The 21032-nt window shown below is 32.5% G+C and overlaps 1 protein-coding gene across 1 annotated transcript in view; it reads right to left on the bottom strand.

Annotated features, from left to right (window-relative positions):
- Positions 1-21032, bottom strand: part of SEMA3C (semaphorin 3C) — a 198996-nt gene that overhangs the window by 91279 nt on the left and 86685 nt on the right. The window contains exons 3-5 of the mRNA XM_003771460.4: positions 15646-15806; positions 14825-14887; positions 3180-3299 (exon numbers count right to left, since the gene is read on the bottom strand). Of these exons, the coding sequence (XP_003771508.1) occupies positions 3180-3299; positions 14825-14887; positions 15646-15806 (344 nt within the window). The remainder of the gene's footprint in view (positions 1-3179; positions 3300-14824; positions 14888-15645; positions 15807-21032) is intronic.

The raw sequence follows: 21032 nt of genomic DNA, 5'->3' as shown, positions 1-21032 counted from the left end.
TTATGAAAAAAAAAAACAACAAAATTGATAAACCTTTAATTTGATTAAAAAGAGGATATCAAATTGTTAGTCTCAAAAATGAAAAGGGAGAACTATGCACCAATGAAGAGGAAATCAGAGCAATTATTTGGAGTTACTTTGCCCAACTTTATCCCAAAAAAATTGACAACCTAAATGAAATGGAGGAACACCTACAAAAATATAGATTGCCCAAATTAACAGAAGAGGAAATAAATGACTTAAATAATCCCATTTTAGACAAAGCAATAGAAGAAGCTATTAATCAATTCCCTAAAAAAAATCCACAGACCACATGGATTTAGATGTGAATTCTACCACACATTTAAAGAACAATTTACTACAATATTATCTAAACTATTTGAAAAAATAGGGAATGAAGGACTCCTATCAAATTCCTTTTATGACACAGACATGGTACTGATACCTAAACCAGGTAGGTTAAAAACAGAGAAAGAAAATTATAGACCAATCTCCCTAATGAATATTGATACAAAAATCTTAAATAAAATATTAGCAAAGAGATTACAGAAAATCATCCCCCAGATAATACAACATGACCAAGTAGCATTTATACCAGGAATGCAGGGCTTGTTCAACATGAGGAAAACTATTACCATAATTGACTATATCAATAACCAAATTAACAAAAAAATATGATTATCTCAATAGATGCAGAAAAAGCATTTCATAAAATCCAATACCCATTCCTAATAAAAAATACTAGATACAATAGGAATAAATGGATTTTTTCCTTAAACCAGTCAGTAGCATCTATTTAAAACCATTGGTAAGCATCATATGTAATGGGGATAAACTGGAACCATTCCCAATAAGATCAGGAATAAACAAGGTTGCCCACTATCACCATTATTATTCAAAATTGTATTAGAAATGCTAGCTTTGGGCAATGAGAAGAAAAAGAGATTAAAGGAATTAGAGTAGGTAATGAGGAAAGCAAAGTATCACTTTTTGCAGATGATATGATGGTATATTTAGAGAACCCCAGGGAATCAACTAAAAACTATTAGAAGTAGTCCACAACTTCATCAAAGCAGCAAAGTTGCAGGATACAAAAAAAAAATCCACATAAATCATCAGCATTTTTATACATCACTAACAAAGTCCAATAGCAAAAGATACGAAGAGAAATTCCATTTAAAATAACTATTGATAGTATAAAATATTTGGGAATCTATCTGCCAAGGGAAAGTCAGGAACTATATGAACAAAACTACAAAACATTTTCCACACAAATAAAGTCAGATCTAAGTAAGTGGAAAAATATAAAGTGCTCTTGGACAGGTTGACTGAATATAATAAAGATGATGATAATTCTTAAACTAATCTATTTATTTAGTACTATACCAATCAGACTTCCAAGAAACCATTTTAATAACAAAAAAAATAACAAAATTCATCTGGAAGAACAAAAGGTCAAGAATTTCAAAGGAATAATATGAGAAAAGCAAATGAATGTGGTCTAGCTGTACTGGATCTAAAATTATATTATAAAGCAGTGGCCTTCAAAACCATTTGGTACTGGCTAAGAAATAAAGAAGTTGACCAGTGGAATAGGTTATGTTCACAGAACAAAATAGTCAATGACTATAGCAAGCTAGTATTTAACAAACCCAAAAGCCCCACCTTTTGGGAAAAGAATTCACTATTTGACGAAAAGTGCTGGGAAAAATGGAAACTATTACAGCAGAAAGTAGGCATAGACCCACATCTATCACCATATACCAACGTAAGATTGAAATGGGTTCATGATGTAAAAATAAAGACTATTATAAATAAATTAGAAGAACATAGGATAGTCTACCTCTCAGATTTGTGAAGGAGGAAGGAATATTTGAACAAAGAAGAACTAGAGACTATTGTTGATCACAAAATAGATAATTTTGATTATATTAAGTTAAAAAAGTTTTTGTACAAACAAAACTGATGCAGCCAAGATTAGAAGGGAAGCAATAAACTGGGGAAATATTTTTACATACAAAGAATCTGATAAAGGTCTCATTTCTAAAATATATAGAGAACTGATTCAAATTTATAATAGTTCAAACCATTCTGAAATTGACAAATGATCAAAGGATATGAACAGACAATTTTCAAATGAAGAAACTGAAACTATTGGTAGCCACATGAAATGTGCTCCAAATCACCTCTATTAATCAGAGAAATGCAAATTAAGACAACTCTGAGATACCACTACATACCTCTCAGATTGGCTAAGAGGACAAATGTTGCAGGGGATGTGGGAAAACATTGTTGGTGGAACTGTGAGTGGATCCAACCATTCTGGAGAGCAATTTGCAACTCTGCTCAAAAAGTTATCAAACTTTGATCCAACAGTGTTTCTACTGGTATTATATCCCAAAGGGATCTTAAAGGAGGGAAAGCAACCCATGTGTTTGTGGCAGCTCTCTTTGAAGTGTCAAGAAACTAGAAACTGAGTGGTTGCCCATCAATTGGACAATGGCTGAATAATGGTATATGAATGATATGGAAATACTACTATTGTTCTGTAAGAAATGACCAGCAGGATGATTTCAGAGAGGCATGGAGAGACCTATTGATGCTAAGTGAAATGAGCAGAACCAGGAGATCATTATACATGGCAACCACAAGACTATACATTGATCAATTCTGATGGATATGGTTCTCTTCAACATTGAGATGATTCAAACCAGTTTCACTTTATTAAGAGAGCCATCTACATCCAGAGAGAGAACCATGGGAAAAGAGTGTTGACCACAACATAGCATTCTTACTCTCTCTGTTGTTATTTGATTGCATTTTGTTTTCTTTCTCAGTTTTTCTTTTTCTTCCTTTTTGATATAATTTTTTCTTGTGCAGCAAGATAACTATATAAATATGTATACATATATTGGCTCTAACATGTGTTTCAACATATTTAACATGTATTGTACTACTGCTAGCTAGGCGAGGGGGTGGGGGAAAGGAGGGGAAAATGTGGAACAAAAGGTTTTGCAAGAGTCAATGTTGAAAAATTACCCATGTATATGCTTTATAAATAAAAAGCTTTAATAAAAAATAATTTAAAAAAGAACAAATGAAAGAAAGTTTTAAATATTAAGAACTCACCTAATATAAATCATCATAAAAGTGAAGATCATGAAACATTATGTACTTACCTCTGATCTGCGTCCTCTGTTCAAATATGTACATACTGGGCTAAAGGCACCACTTCCACAAACATATAGATGAGTACGGTTGAAAGCCTGTATCACACGCACAAAGTTTCCACAGCCATGCTGTAAGAATATGTAAAGTGATAAGTATGTATATATTTTTTCTCTCTTTTTCTCTCCTTTTCCTCTTCCTCTCCCTTCCTCTGTCTCTCTCTATCTCTGTCTCTGCCTGTCTCTCTGTCTGCATTTGTCTGTGTCTGTCTTTCTCTGTCTCTATTTCTCTGTCTCTATCTCTCAAGTCAAACTTAAGACAAAATTTATGTTTCCTTCACCTTAAAACCATCTTTCTAAAGTGTATTAGTAATTAAAATTAAAGAGGTTTTATTTTGTTTTTCCCATCTATCATTTCTTCTTGCTCATTTGATTAATCATTCTTGGCAGTAATTAGTAATTTTTCTTTCTGTAAAGAGAACTTCTACAGATGTTTCTTTTCTAGATTTTTATAATTAAGTGATAAACCATCAACTTTGAAATTAAAGGAATTAAAACTAGCTCAAGAGACAGGTTGTTTTATTTAAATGTTGAGGTATTTACATTTATATTCGATATATTCTTTATTCTGACATTTGCTTATAAAGATATCTAAAATGCGATTATGTAACATATATAGTATTTTGTTTCTAGGAGGAAGTATATATCTAAGTCTGATATATAGATTATATATAATGTGTGTGTGTCTGCAGATATATGCAGTGTGTATATATTAGTAATAGTTGTGTACAGTAAGAATCAAATGTTTACTTTTTTCATCTTCATGTTCAAGCAGTCCAGGAATCTATATATAGTATTTTCCCCTAAACCAGAAAATCAATCTACTCCTATTATACAAGTTGTATCAATTTTGCCTTAAGACCTGTAAATAAATTAACTTTGAATAAGAAATCACTTGTTAACCATTCTATACCAGTGGTAATAAAAATAAATAAATCAAGAGAATCAGTTTGTCATAGAAAGCAAGAATGAGGTGACTCAGGTCCCATGCCTTAGAGCTACTACTTTCACATAAAGAAATTGAGTTCAGGACTTTTTGAATAAGCTCAAAATTACAACATGTATTTTATGAGTTTCTGTTATCAGTAGTATCTGGTATTTCATTACTACTTTTTTAATAAATAACTTCTCTTGCAAATATCTTATGTCAACCTGAATTTTACAAACCTTTTATTCTTTCTCACACTACATCTACTATCCATTATACATTTTTGAAAAGCACTTACATTTTAAAGCTACCATATGTCCTTCTTGTTCTTCCTCATTGTTTATGTTCTTCAGTGTCAATTAAGTAATTCATTAAATTGTTATTTATTAGAGATAGAAGATTTCTTATGTATAGGGGATATTTAGGGGATAAGGGAACAGCAGATAGCTTGTCAGAGATTAGTCTTCTATGCCTCTTTCCTAAGATATTGTCATAATACTAGAATATTTAGGCAGCTCCTGATAGATCTTAATTAAAATAGCTACCTCATTTGCATTAAAAAACTCTACATAGAAGTAGATATGAGAACTCAAAGTTCTCATATCATGAGCTTATGACCTTTCAGAGAATATATGCAATTTAGCTTTCAATTTATTTATGACTTCAATTATTTCCTTTATATATATTGCTTAAAAAGTTCCCTCTCCCCAAATTCCATTTTATAATTTGTTTTGTAGAAATCAACACACTTTCATATGCCCCTCAATATCAACTTTATTCTGTTCAACAGTACTCCCATCCTTCCAATCACTTGTCAATAATGTATTTTTGATTTTTCCGTCACTCACTACATATCAAATCTATTGCCACTTCTGGTTAGTTCTATCTCTACAAAATCTCTCATGTTAATCTTATTCACTATTAGAATCACTCATGAATTATTTTGTCTCTTTTCACTGAAATTCTTAGAGAAGTCTCTTAAGGTCTATTGTCTGAGGCCTATTCCTTCTCAAATTTATTTTTCACACTATTACCAAAGTAACATACTTCCCAAATGCACATGCTTTGATCATGTCCTTCCTCAATAACTGTCAGTGGTTCTCCACTAGTTAATACGATGTAAATATCTTATCTTTCCTTCAATGGTATCCTTGAGATCTTCCAATAGGAGGGACATATTTCACAATCCTTCCCTTAGAGGTTTTGTGTTTCAGACAAATAGTGATATCTTTTATCCACCATTCTTGTATCATTCTAACACATCATCTTCAGGTCATTGTTTATCATGTCTATCATGTTTCCAAACTGACTCTCTTTCTATGCTCATATTTTTAAGTCCTTCCCTCCTTTCAAGGATGGAATCAAGTATTGTAGTCTTCATCAAGCTTTTCCCTCCCCAGAGGGAAGTGTTCTTTTCCTTTTAAAATTTATCAAAGTACTTGAATCTTTCATAAGTACAAAATGAAGCCAATCCCACTCTAATGTAACAGAATCTATTTCACTTTAGCATATTTGAACTGCTAGGAAATTTTTCCTTATCAAAATCCATTTTTTACACATTTTCAGCACATTGTTGGAATTTTAGTTCCTTTATATTTGTCTCACTTGCCTATAATGGCTTCTAAATTATAAACTTCTTGAAAGATGCAGTTGAGCCACATCTCTTTAATTCCTTCAATACTTATCTTAGTAAGCACAGTGGGCACCTAATGGTTTTAAAATTTTTATCTGAGGGCTTACTCCATATTTGGCAGCTAGGTGGCAAAGTGAATGGAGTGCCAGTTCTGGAATTAGGAAGATTCATCTTCCTGAGTTCAAATCTAGCTTCAGACTTTTATTGGGGTTTGATCCTGGGCATGTTATTTAACCCTTTTTGTCAGAGCTCAGCAATTACATTCTCAATATTGGGTTTACATTCCCTAAGCTACAGTAAATCAGTTTAATTGTCATGGGTCCCAGATTTAAAACAATTAAACAAAGAATATAAATCTGATCCAAATTTGAATATGAATAAATAAGAAACAAAGTGCCATAGGAATTCAAAGGCAAGAAATTGCAAGAATTGGGTAGAGGAGAGAAATGACAAAGTGCTGATGGCATCTGATTTACCAAACTTAAAGTATCAATATTATTTCAATAGGTGCTTTCAAAGATTCTTGCATTCCAGATATAGAAAATGCTATCAAAAATCAATGAATTGACAAATTTCAATTAAAAACTTTCTTTATATCAGTAATGTGCTATACCAGGAATACAGGACAGGACAGAAAGGCAAAAGTCAAATGATCCCTGCCTTTTCTTTATATCAGTAATGTGCTATACCAGGAATACAGGACAGGACAGAAAGGCAAAAGTCAAATGATCCCTGCCTTTTTAGACTTTATATTACAATCAAAAAATAAAACATATATATGTGTGTGTGTGTGTGTGTGTGTGTGTGTGTGTGTGTATTTATACAAGTAGATTTGTGAAGCCATTCAGTCACATCCAACTCTTCATAACCCCATGGATCCCACTGGAATGGCTTGCCATTTCTTTCCTCAGTGAATTAAAGTTAATAAGTCAAATGACTTGCCCAGGGTCACACAGCTAGTAAATACCTGAATTTTATTTGAATTCAAGTCTTTTTGAATCCAGGCTTGGCCCTCTAGTCACTGAGCTACATGTATAACTCTTAGCCACCCATCTGTCTCCTACTTCTATAAGTGAATACAAAATGTCCAATTAATTAATATTACAATACAAATTATTAAATGTAAAGTAATGGGAGGAGAGAAGAGTAATTAGGAGCACAGAAATGGGCACAGAAAAATGCTTGTGTAGAAGTTGTTGTGTCAGCAGAAAAGGATAAAATATAAAATTTAAAGGCTGAAAATAGGAACCAGACATCCAATTTTATAGAATTCCAATATGAGGAAAATCCATCAACAAATATAGATTGAAACCTTCTTCTTCATTTATAATCTCAAAGAGTTGCCTAGGACACTGAGAAGATAAATGTCTAGTCTAAGTTCATACTCCCTGAATGAGATAGAGGCAGGATTCGAATCCAGATTTTCCTAGTTCTGAGTTCATACTTCTCCGCACTATTTCATCTCTGTACTATTCCATTCTGTTTTTCAAAAATTAAAACAGGATATAAATTTCAGCATTTATTATTGTTATTATCACTAATTAGAAATTGCATCTGGGATAAAAGGATTTTGAGTTGAAGTTAACCTTACAAACTATTTTCCCCAATCATTTTATTTTACAGAAAAGGAAAATGAAGATTAAAGAGATAACATGACCTACACAGACTCAGAGAGAGAGATGGAGCAGAACCAGACCTTCTGATGCCAAATTCTCTATATTATATTGTGCTGTTGTATAAGATGAGTGTGTAAAAGAAGGACTGTTATTAGGAGTTTGATTAATATGTAAAGTAAAATGATGAAAGGCAAATTATTATTATCATTATTATTATTTTGCTGAGGCAATTGAGGTTAAGTGACTTGCCCAGAGTCACCCAGCTAGAAAGTGTTAAGTGTCTGAGGCAAGATTTTTGAACTCAGTTCTTCCTACTTCAGAGCAGGTGCTCTATTCACTACACCAACAAGCTGTCCCAGTAAATTATTTCTTATAATGAGCCCAAATTAATTTTCCTATGGATTCCATTTCATTGGTCTTGTGGTAAAGAGGAGTAATCCAAAATATTACCAGCCCCAAGGGAACTCACAGTACAGTACGGCTGATAAAACATGAAACAGTAATGAAGTAGAAAATAAAATGCATAATTAAGTGCTAAGCTATGCAGAACAGACTTTCTGTCTGGTCAAAGTGTAACTTAAAGTGGTGCTTATCTTAAAGGCTGACCAAAAATGTTAACATCTATTTGATCATCCCAAATGGAAACAACAGTGGGCAACAAATTGAAGTTTCTTCTTTTGCTTGCTTTCTATACTGATGGATATTTCAATAAAACCTTTCACTTGAACTCTTGTGTATCATACATACTTTGTTCTTTGCACTGGAAAAACATCATTTGACTAAATTTAGTTCTAAAAGTCCTGATTTAATTACATGTAACATTCTTATCAAATACACTGTTTCTTTTCTTAAATTTTCAGTCCAGATGTGGGCCCTCAAAATTATTTTTCTGAAGAAACTGTTAAAATACATTTAAATTATCAAAGTTGAATATTTCAGGGAATGCCACCAATAGCACTTTATCTTGGGACTAGAACTTCATGTATATTCAAACTGGTGATAACTAGTACAAATAATGAATTGCAGATAAATCATTAATCTAAATTTACTGAAATTTAGCTACTTTCTTACTGTAATTTTCCTTCTTCTAGTGTATAAGTCTAAATGCATTATTTTTTTAGAATGGCTGGGGGTAAAGGGTTGCTTGCACATCATTGATTATCTCTTCTCTAGACATGCTGCTTTTTTCATGCATCTTATTCTGGAATTCTCCAGAATAAACTACTCTATAAACTATGTTACAATTCTGGGGCAACCCTGGTTGTGACATCATACGTGAAATAAATTTTCATTAACTAAATAAGATTCCAACTTTCCTATAAAATCCAAACCTATTTATGTATTCTTTAGCAGCCTTGATGTTATGAATAATTATAAAATAATGATTCCTATTCAGTAGAACAAGTGAAAAATTGGAAAGAAAAAACCAAAACCTTAGTGTGGCAGTGTCACAAATACTGAATTCTGCCAATGAATGCTAAGTCTTAGCACCTATCATAATGAGGAACAAATGTGGCCTTTTTGTTCTTGGTTAATCATCTTTCAGTCATGATTAACTCATTTTGACCCAATGTGGGGTTTTCTTGACAAAGATACAGGACAAGTTTGACATTTCCTTTACAGATGAGGAAACTCATCTGTGACAAATAGAGTTAAAAGACTTGCCCAGGTTATGCAGATAGTAAGAATCTGAGACCAAATTTGAACTCATGAAGATGAATCTGATACTAGACTTGGCATTCTAATTTATTGTGCCACTTAGCTATCCTTCAGTATTACCTATAGTGTCCTTTTATTGTTGCCCTTGCCTCCCACTCCATACTTCTATTTTTTCCACTTGCACCATTTAGCTTTCTTTTGAAATTGCCCCCCCCCAAAAAAAAAAATCTATGGCTTTGCCTATAGTAACTAGTCTAGTCTTTCTGTGAAGCCCTCTTCAATTCTCTGGAGACTAATCACTGCCTTGAATTAGAATATGAAATTACTATTATAGCAATTTAATTTGACAATTTTTCTATGCCATTTTTATTTTAAAATTTGGAAGATTCTTTTAAATTAGGCTTTTAAAGATGACAATATTTTATAAAAATCACATTATTGATCTACCCCATTGGAAAAGATTATAGAATTCACCTAATCCAATTCATAATTGAATAGAAGTCTTGAATATGATACCCAACAGAGACTGTTCTTTTGTCTATCTCAAGACTTTCACAAATGGATAGCTCACTCTCTCCAAAAAAGGGATCTTTTTCTTTGGAATAATTCTAACTATTAAGATTATTTTCCTCATGTTGTGACAAAATTTGGGTCTTCTTAACTTTCAGCCATTCTCTTTTTACTACCTATTCAGCTATATCTCCCCTCCTCCTAGTAGCTAAGAGATGAAGAGATAGACAATACTATGGAAAGAAAAAAGGAAAGTAGCTAATCTTTTATTTATGATTATCTTTAATAAACAGATCAATTGAAAAATATTCTGATTGTCCACATACCTTTCTTTAAGGTCTTTAAGGTCTACATGTCTTTAAGACAGTAACATAACAATTTTACAACAAAATGCTTACTTTTTGTTGCGACAATTATACAGAGAGGATATGAATCTAAAGAATACCTACTCAGCATTTGAACAAGGAATAAAGCACTCTGGTTTTGAATAGTATTGTTGTAAGGCTCTAAATGACAGTGTAGTGAATAGAGTCCTGCTCTTATGGTCAGGAAATCTCAATTTCCTGAGTTCAAATCTGGCCACATATGCTAGCTGTGTGACTTGGGAAAGTCACTCAACACTGTTTGTCTCAATTTCCTCATCTGTAAAATGAACTAGAGAAGAAAATGGCAAACCACTCCAGTATATCTGCCAAGAAAACCCAAATGGGGTCACAATGAGTCATATACAACTTAACAACAAACAAGTAGTAACAGAGGAAGTATGTGGTTGTCTAGTTCCAGAAATGGAACATCTCAAAAAAATGTCCCAATTAAATTATTTTAATATTTTTCATTTTTTAGACATAACTAATATTGGTGAACTAGATTTTTACTTTATCTTAGGTTTTAGTTCCTCCATACCACAAAGAAAAACAAAAATAATACAAAGTGAAAAATGAAGCCTGCTTTGTGGAAAGGCCATTTGATTTGGTCTAAAAGAGTCTGAGTTTGAAAACTGACTTGGCTACTGCAGCCTTAATATCTCTGGGCATTAATTTCCTCATCTGTAATGTAAATGTTTGGGTAAAATAATCTCAAAGATATTTTCTACCTCTAAATCTTATAATCAAATAGCTAAATATTTGACAGTGCTTATCTATTGAAACCTGAGAGAATTCAACAAAAATAAGTGACCTGAAAGTTATTTCCTTTGTTTGCAATTCTTCTTTAATCATTACATAGTTGTGAGAGCTAGCAAATAATACTTTTAAATAAAGCTTTTAAATTGCTATTTGTTCAATGTGTAGACCCAGATTCTTATCAATTGATATTCCTTGTTCCATTTAAGTGATTTTTGTGGGCAGAAGAAATGAAGTCCTTTTAATAAAGTTATTACTAAAGAAAATATCCTTGCCAGTAACATAGGTTACTTCATCATGGACACAGAAAATCCCATTCTATATAGAGAGAGTACAGTTGATATTGCATCTGTGTCATGGTTTATACATATGTGTAGGCAGAGATTATGCATGTGTGTGGGAAATCTTGTTTATTTTATTCAAAACAATTCAACATTGGTTATTTGGTATATTCATTAATCCCTATTTCCTTGGATTTATGTCTGAAAGTTTGTCATCCAACTTTCAGCTTGAAAAATATTATCTCTATTAATAAAATATAAAATTATGTGGTGAACTACATGAAACAAAGGGATGTAAATACCAATAGGTTGGAGGGAGAAATTATAATAGTATTATACTAGCAAAGGTTATTAGAGATGGGAAAGAGAAATAAATATCTACCAGTACAACTCAATTGCCTGTATGATTCCTTATCTGTAAGAGTATAAGGATTTTTATTTGCTGTGATTCAATTTTTAAATTATACTCTATTATGATATAACAGGTGTGACATTTCATCAATAATTTAATTAAAATTTGTATCTCACTAACTTAAGGGAAAAAAACATTTTTGACACTAAATGTGTCTGCTCAATTCATTATACAGATTCTCAACATCTGTGTCACCCTTTGCTTCATATAAAAGATAAAACATGAATGTCAGTGATAAAGCAGATACAATAAAGGAGAAAAAAAAGACAAAAATAGGTCATGCAGAGTGTTTACAAGTGAGTAGATTAACATTTCCAAAAAGATACTTTCAGTTGAAAATTTCGTGTATCTAAAACCTGCAAATTTATTTTGTAATTATTAACTAATTGCTTTTGGTTTGTTTTTTTTTTTTTCTTTTGTAAATTGTGGGGCAAGAAAGAATAATGGATAGAAAGACAGCCTCAACATCAGGTTTATCTGGATTGAAGACCCACTTCTGATATAGACCCACTTCTGATATAGACTCACTGTGTGACCCTGGCGCAAGTCAAGGTGTTGCCTCTTCCAGGTTGCAGGCAACTCTCTTAAGATTTTAAGATTTCAGAGCAGATACCCACCTGCATTGACTGAAGGAGTTTTCTCTACCCATAACATTACAGATTTAAGTACAAAATCAAAATATTTTTTTCTTAAAAAAAACCTTTTAGAGATAGAATACTTTAAACCACCTCTTAGTAGATTATTCTATGTTAATTAATTTAGTTTCTCTTCCAAAGAAATACTCTAAAAATATAATGCCCCTCCACAGGCATCAAGAATCATACCTCTGACAACAATGAAAAGCAACTCTACACTCAAGAAAAATATAAGAAGAGTAATGAGAATTATTATTACAGAAGTGTGATAGAGAATAATGTGATAAGGTCAGAGGCTTAAATGAAAACTGAAACTGAAAAGAGAGTTCCTTTCAACTAGGTTAGTTAAGTAACAAGGATTAAGAAGACAGAGAGAGGAGAAAAAGCCTTGAGAGAGAAACCAAATTCTGTCACTAACTAGTACCTGTTTACCTATGGGCAAAGACAGGAAATTGGTCTTTTTTTGGTTACCAATTTCTTCATCTGAAAAGGGTTTGTTACAGATTTGATAACTCCAACGATCTCTTCTAGCTCATTTCTATGATCTCATGCTACTGAATCACTCGTTCAAGAAAATGTGGAAAATCAGTGAGAATTGCCAGGGCTAGAATCCACAAGGAGAACTAGGTCTTCAGTGAATTTTCTGTATTAACTAAAGCTTTTTGAATAAAGGATAATCAATTACCAGGATTTATAGCCACAAGCCATCCTGAACTACAAAGTGTTTTTGAAGCAAATGCTTCAATAAAACTCAATTATACAAGGAGAAGCATTAATTGAACTATCTATGTATGCATATATATATATATATATATATATAAAACACATTAATTATTAGGTTGTAATTTTACATGTTCATGGCAAATTAATTATATAGACTCATTTTTTCCACACTTTCCTCTGGATGTCTGAGCTTTTATTCTTCTCGTCATATTCTCAATTCACTCTTTTGGGAAAAAGAAACAAACTACTTTTAAACCCTTTCTCATTTCTCCAAATAGCTCATGTTTCCCCTCTTCACAGAGCAAGTTCTAGGTACAGGACCATTTAATCAGATTTAACTTTGTTTCTCCCATCATGGGTAGAATAATTTAACTACAAAGTGTGACCCACAAAATGATGCAATTGGATCCTTACTGGATGCAGTCCATTTCAGTTCCACTCTGCTCAGAGCCAAGTCCCCTTCTTCCATAACTGTGACTATTCTTAGACTATGGGTAAAATTCAAATACTTTAAAGTCTCTCAAACTCAAGGAACATTTCCTTGTCATTCTTTTGATCTTCCTTGGTGAGTCTCAGTATTTCACTACCTTTCTTCAAAAGGGAGTGGTAAGCCATCTCTGTTAAGCAGTGATACATGTTTAATGGGCAGCCCTAAATAATTCCTTAAATCATGATTAGTCTCCTTACTTATACAAAATACCCATCAATGTAATATTGAGTATAAGGCCAGAACTTGACAAATGAAATTCAATTCTTTGTGGTTATTGCTTTAATTTGGAATTGTGTCTGTGTATGTCTGTGTGTGTGTGTGTGTGTGTTTCCCCTTCAGTCTTATCCAACTCTCCATGACTCCACGTGGGGTTTTATTGGCAAAGATACTGAAATAGTTTACCATTTCTCCGGCTCATTTTAGAAATGAGGGAATTAAAGCAAATAGGGTTAAGTGACTCACCCAGGGTCACATAGTTAGCAAATGTCTAAGGACAAATTTGAATGTAAGTCCTTCTGATCCAAGGCTACTGAAACACCTAATGATTCCATAATACAAATAGCATATATAAAAAATGCATTGTCATCGCTTAATTGTTGCTAACAGGGTCCTTTCAAAACACTTCTAAAATCACTTTTCTGATCATTTGTCTTTTTTACATTTACATTGTAAGACTGGTTCCTAAAGGATATGTGAATTTTTTTCTTTTCTACATCTAAATCCTGGTCCCTAAGATACAATCACTTGTCTGGGAATTAGGCATTACTAGGTCCAAATCTATGTTAAGCACAATTATGCTACATTTTGTCACTTGGATAAAGTGCAAAATTGCAAGTGTATTGTGTTTCATAATAAGTAATTTCCTCATTCCTATAATAAAATAACAATACCTAAATTTTAATATCATGTCACCTAACTACATGAGCTTTGACAACTCATTTGACCTCTTATATTGGCAATGGCAAAGTATAATAATATTGCCATCATTCTTTTCACAACTGAAAATTTTAGGATAAAGTGCTCCTGGCTATGATGCAATATAAACCATCAATATTTTTTTTTTTCAAATACTATACATTGACCACTTACAGACAGGATATATGTTCATTTAAATGGCATCTGCTTTCAAATTAAAGAACAACACTGATAAGGAACCTTTATTTATTGAAGTAGTGAGACTCTGAAAAGTGCAAGCTGACCACTGCCTTTTTATAAAATATTTAAAAGTCCAATTAATAACAGAAGGCTGCTTAAGGTACTTGCATTATCATTACTTGAGCAGCTTGCAGAATATCTTCTTAGCTATAGTAGGAATAACATCGTTACTCAAATCCATCACTAAAAACATCCAAGCACAATCACAAAAATAAAATGGGGCACATTTTTTTACTCAGAAGGGAGATCTGAAAATATAGAAAACATACAGATTCCAAACTCATTGAATTTCTATGTTTGTCATAAGTTCAAAAAAAATATTTAAAACATTTACATTCTTTGCCTCAATTCTGGTTACCCACAAGGTATTCTGACACAAACGCCAAATGCTTAACAAAAACATCATAAAAAAATCAAAAGCAAGAAACACTTACTGTAGGGTCTTTGCCAGCCATTTTGCACTCTTCAACTTTGTTTGCAGATGCAGGCCAGAAAATCTGTTTGGAGAGTAAAAGGTCATATAAGTTTTTGTTATTGTTTTTCAGTTACTTCAGTCTTATCCAACTCTTCATGATCCCACGTGGGGTTTTATTGGCAAAGATACTGAAATAGTTTACCATTTCTTTTTCTGGCTCATTTTAGAGATGAGGGAATTAAAGCAAATAGGGTTTAGGGACTCACCCAGGGTCACATAGTTAGCAAATGTCTGAGGACAAATTTGAATGTAAGTCCTTCTGATCCAAGGCCACTGAAACACCTAATGATTCCATAATACAAGTAGCATATATAAAAAATACATTGTCATCACTTAATTGTTGCTAATAGGGTCCTTTCAAAACACTTCTAAAATCACTATTCTGATCATTTGTCTTTTTTACATTTACATTGTAAGACTGGTTCCTAAAGGATATGTGAATTTTTCTTTTTTTTTCTTTTATTCTATTTTATATTTAAACCCATTTCCTCAATTTCATTTAATCCAAGGCAATGATTGAAGAAAAAAATTCCTTTTTTCATATTTTACAGCATAAAATATTGCTACCTGTAGTTAGATGGGAGAAACTGGGATAACTCTATTATTTTACTTATGCTACCTATGAAATAAAATCATATTTTTTTTCCTGAGCAATGTACCCGGACACTTGCCTACTAGTCTAATGAAATACACATTTCTTTCTCTTTTTCTTTCTGTATACAACAATAGAAAAACATATTATGAGGCAATTTTGAGTTTTGAAAACATTTTTGAACTTACACTCAGAGGGTCCTGGCTTATGTTATTGATATTCAAAGACAGAATGTGATCTTTGCTGCCCACATATATCCGGTCCTGATCTTCATCCATTAATAATATCCTGTAGTCTAATGGATTGTGGGAAAGACTGTAATATTCAGAGGTCTTGGTTTCCTGCAACTCTGAAACAGTGAATTGCAGAAATTAGTTTTTTAAATTTCTTCCTTTTATAATTTCACTTTTTCATAATACAAAAAGAATGCCTTTATTTTCCACCTGTTCATGACAAAGTAGTTTAGTAACTTAAGAAATTCATTTCCATTTATGTCTGGTTTTTTTAAGTTGTCTTTCATAAAGTAAAAATACTTTTCTACCTGCTAAACTAGAAAGCATCTATTATTTAATGGTTATCATTGTTTATTTTCTCATTATATAAGACTAATCATTTATTAAACAAGGGAAATTTATAATCACTTATGAAATGATGAGGTACCTGCAAAGAAATCTTAGGAAAGCAGATACAAAGTGGGGCGGAAGCAGAGGACATATTTTAGGGTGATAGTAATGGATGGAGTATTTATTTATTTTTTTTATTTTTAAAAGGTTTTTTTAAATTTTCAAAACATATACACGAATAATTTTTCAATATTGACCCTTGTATAGCCTTGTGTTTCAGATTTTCCTCTCCTTCACCCCCCCATCCCCTCCCCTAGATGGTAAGTAATCCAATATATATCATACATGTTAAAATATGTTAAATCCAATATGTGTAAACATATTTATACAATTCTCTTACTGCACAAGAGGAATCGGATCAAAAAGGGAAGAAAATATGTAGGAAAATAAAATGCAAGTGAACAACATCAAAAAGAGTGAGAAGGTTATGTTGTGATCCACATTCAGTTCCCACAATCCTTTCTCTGAGTATAGATGGCATTCTTCATCACAAGTTCATTGGAACTGGCCTCAGTCATCTCATTGTTGGAAAGAGTCATGTTCATCAGAATTGATAGTCATATAATATTGATGTTGCCATGTACAATGATCTCCTGGTTCTGCTCATTTTACTTAGCATCAGTTCTAGTAAGTCTCTCCAGTTCTCTCTAAAATCATCCTCCTGATTATTTCTTATGGAACAATAATATTCTATAAAATGTATGTATCATAACTTATTTATCCATTCTCCAACTGATGGGCATCCACTCAGTTTCCAGTTTCTTGCCTCTACAAAAAGGGCTGCCACAAACATGTTTGTATATGTGGGTCCCTTATCTTCCTTTAAGATCTCTTTGGGATAAAGGCCCAATAAAAATACTGCTGGAAAGAAGAGTATGCACAGTTTGATAACTTTTTGAGTATAGTTCCAAATTACTCTCCAGAATACCTGGATCCATTCAAGGTTCCACCAAGAATGTATTAGTGTCCCTCCCAGTTTTCCCACAAATACCTACAACATTAGTCATTATCTTTTCCTGTTATCTTAGCCAATCTGAGAGGTATGTAGTGGTATCTCAGAATTGTCTTAATTTGCATTTCTCTGATCAATAGTGATTTAGAGCACCTTCTCATATGATTGGAAATGGTTTCAATTTCTTCATCTGAAAATTGTCTGTTTGTATCCTTTAACTATCAAATGGAAAATGGCTTGAATTCTTATAAATTTGAGTTAATTCTATTTTTTTAAATGAGGTCTTTATCAGAACCCTTAAATGTAAAAATGTTTTCCCTATTTATTGCTTCCGTTCTAATCTTGTCTGCATTAGTTGTATTTGTACAAAAACTTTTTAACTTAATATAATCAAAAGTATCTATTTGGTGTTCAATTATGAGTTCCAGGTCTTCTTTGGAAAAAAAAAAATTCTTCCCTCTTCACAGATCTGAGGTAAACTATCCTATGTTCTTCTAATTTGGTTAAAATATCACTCTTTGTGTCTGAATCATGAACTCATTTTGACCTTATCTTGGTATGTGATGTTAGGTGTGGGTCAATGCCCACTTTCTGCCATGCTAATTATGGATGGAGTATTTAATGGAGATTAATTCACTATGTTACCTTAAGGAAATAATTTTTTTCTTTTCTGGGTCTATTTTCTATATATATAAAGTGAAAGGAGCAGACAGAATAATGTCCATTTCCCCATCTTCCCTTAGTATTTTGTGATTTATTTTTAACTGAATCATTTGAGCCATACAGGTTTGCAAAATTTTTCATTCTGTTATTATTTTGGAAACCAGCAGTTAAAAATCAATTGCAATGAAACACCAGATACTTACAAAGGGAAGGTTAAATAAAGACTTCAAGGAAATGTAAATTGTTTCTTATCATCCTTATCATTCCCTCTATCATGACCTCAACTGGCCTTATCTGTTCTTGAGAGGATCATTCAATCTCACTTAATAGTGCCCTGATTTTTCATCTCCACTATAAAGGTCACTATAGAGAGCTTAACTGAAATGATACATGATTCCATGATTTAAACTGGGTGGTGGGGAATGGTAGAAGGGAACCAGGCATTTATTCATTAAAATTTATTCTAAAATAAGTCAATCTATATCTTTAAAGGAATCTTTTGTATTTAAAATGAAATACAGGCACATGAACAAAGATTCATAGATAAAAAATAAACCAACAAGTGAACTGGTACATTTTAATGGATGATATAACACACACAAATTCATATAGATGTCAATTCAAGGAATTTAAGGAAAGTACTACCAGTTAGGAGGAAAAGAGGGTCTGCTTTAGAAGGTAACATTTGAATTTAGAATTCAAGAAGGCAGACATTCTTAGAGATAGAAAGGAAGATAAGAGAATAGCTAGTACAGGTACTGAGATGACAGATGGAGCATTATGTATGAGGAACCATATATCTTTCAGAATGAAAAGACCATAGATCATGGTGGAGTAAGATAATGTATAAGATGCCTTCTAGTTCAAAATCTTACTATATAATTTTTTTTTTTTTAACATTTCAATAATAACTGTATGTGCACGAATGTTTGTGGCAGCCCTTTTTGTAGTGGCTAGAAACTGGAAACTGAATGGATGTCCATCGGTTGGAGAATGGCTGAATAAATTGTGGTATATGAAAATTATGGAATATTACTGTTCTGTAAGAAATGACCAACAGGATGATTTCGAAAGGCCTGGAGAGACTTACACGAACTGATGCTGAGTGAAATGAGCAGGACCAGGAGATCATTATATACTTCAACAACAATACTAGATGATGACCAGTTCTGATGGATCAGGCCATCCTCAGCAATGAGATCAACCAAATCATTTCTAATGGAGCAGTAATGAACTGAACTAGCTATGCCCAGAAAAAGAACTCTGGGAGATGACTAAAAACCATTACATTAAATTCTCAATCCCTATATTTATGCCCACATGCATTTTGATTTCCTTCACAAGCTAATTGTACAATAATTCAGAGTCTGATTCTTTTTGTACAGCAAAATAATGTTTTGGTCATGTATACTTATTGTGTATCTAAGTTATATTTTAATATATTTAAATCTACTGTCATCCTGCCATCTAGGGAGGGGTGGGGGTAAGAGGTGAAAAATTGGAACAAGAGGTTTGGCAATTGTTAATGCTGTAAAGTTACCCATGTATATATCCTGTAAATAAAAGGCTATTAAATTAAAAAAAAAAAAAAAAAGAAAAACAACATTTCAATAATAAAGAAGGAAAGCAAGAATAGTGGGTAAAATTTGATTTGGGTATTAAAATATTCCCAAATTTATGTATTTATATGTAATATTAAAATATTCACCAACATTCAGTAGTATATTCTCTGTCAATTTATCTTGTCTATTATCTTGTAGATTCACTTGTTGATTCAATTAAGGAAACAAAAGAACATAACATTATATCACTGTCCCAGTGCTGATTTGCTATTCAATCCAACAATCCAATTACTGTTCATACTTCAACAGACATGAAACTTTATCTTTGGTTCTCCCTATAAAAAGGCTTTGGACTTCTCTTGAAGTTTTAAAATGCTCTTGAAGCTTTAAAAATGCAAGAACTTTGATATTAGGGACTGTTTTATTTTTGTCTTTATGTAACTAGCACCTGTTAGAGTGCCCCATAGTAGGCACTTAATTAATCATTACTAATTGATTAAGTAGGAAAATGAAGAGATTCCAAGACTAGTGCTATAATGAGCTATGTTAAAGAGGTAAGTTTCATGTTGCACAAGATAAACAGGCCCACACAAAGCTAGAATTACATATGATAAAAAGAGCTACTTTGGTTAACATACACCTACTCAGATTCTTTGTTGTGTTTATTGTTGAGGTTGAGAAGGGGGAACTCCAAAAGTTCAGACCAGTGTTGTGAGGTATCTCAAAAGAATTTTCAGGATTGAACCCATCTCTGAGTCAAAGGGCAAAGTTTATTAAAAGTAATGTGACACCATTACTGAGCAGATTGAATTGTAAGGGAATTCAGAAAAGAAATAGAACCAAGGGGAGTCATTTTATTCAACTTCTACCATAGATATGCTAATTCTATGGCTCAAGGGCTAAGGAGTCTATCGTTGGCAAGTTAATTCTACAGTCCAAGAGTAGAGCTGAGGAGTAATCTCCAGATGAATTGAAAGTGGTCTCTGAAATTTGATTACCACTGACCAGATCATCAGTCAGAAATGAACTGAGAAGTAATCTATTCAAAATCAGACAGATTGGGCACAGGAGTTTCCTGAGGCAGACTCCAAAACCAAAAGTGTTAGGGTTTTATATTACATCACCATCACTAAAACATCTAAGGTTGTTATAATTGAAGTTACTAAAAAATGAATTATTTGACTAAAGAAAATGAGTGGCACAATAGAAAATGCTATCAGTTTTGTTATAAATTATATAATTATATAATTTGCTGAATTCTAACAGAGGCAAGCCTTGCTGAATTTCATAAAACATGGATATCTCATTTAGACTGAAGGTGTAGATAGCAGATAATGGTTTATAAGAGAAAAACCTTCAATTATATCCTAGTCATGGCTTCAGCTAATATGATATAGCACTAAAAAGGTGAAAGGTCACACCAAGAACAAAAAGGACTCTGGAAACTTGGGAACATTTCCTGGTAAATTAAATTATTCAAAAAAGCAAAGACTCAATGCATGCTTCTGCCAAGAAATCCAAATTATCATAGCATCTCCATCATGGAAAATTACAGCAGTACACTCCATGCCAAATTTCCCTAAGGGAAAAATTTCAGTTGAACAATTGTCTCACCTGAAGTTCACAACTGCATTTGAAATTATTTTTACTGTTCATTATAATGAAAAGGACTGCTCCCTTTAAGTTTGAGTTACAGCTTCTCCCTAAAGAGTGACACACCTCAACAAATGAAGTGTTTAGCATTCAGACTATTTACTATTGTACAGCAATCAAAA

Source organism: Sarcophilus harrisii, chromosome 5, assembly GCF_902635505.1.
Source record: "Sarcophilus harrisii chromosome 5, mSarHar1.11, whole genome shotgun sequence".
Lineage (NCBI taxonomy): Eukaryota > Metazoa > Chordata > Mammalia > Dasyuromorphia > Dasyuridae > Sarcophilus > Sarcophilus harrisii.
This window is presented reverse-complemented; position numbering and strand designations above follow the sequence as displayed.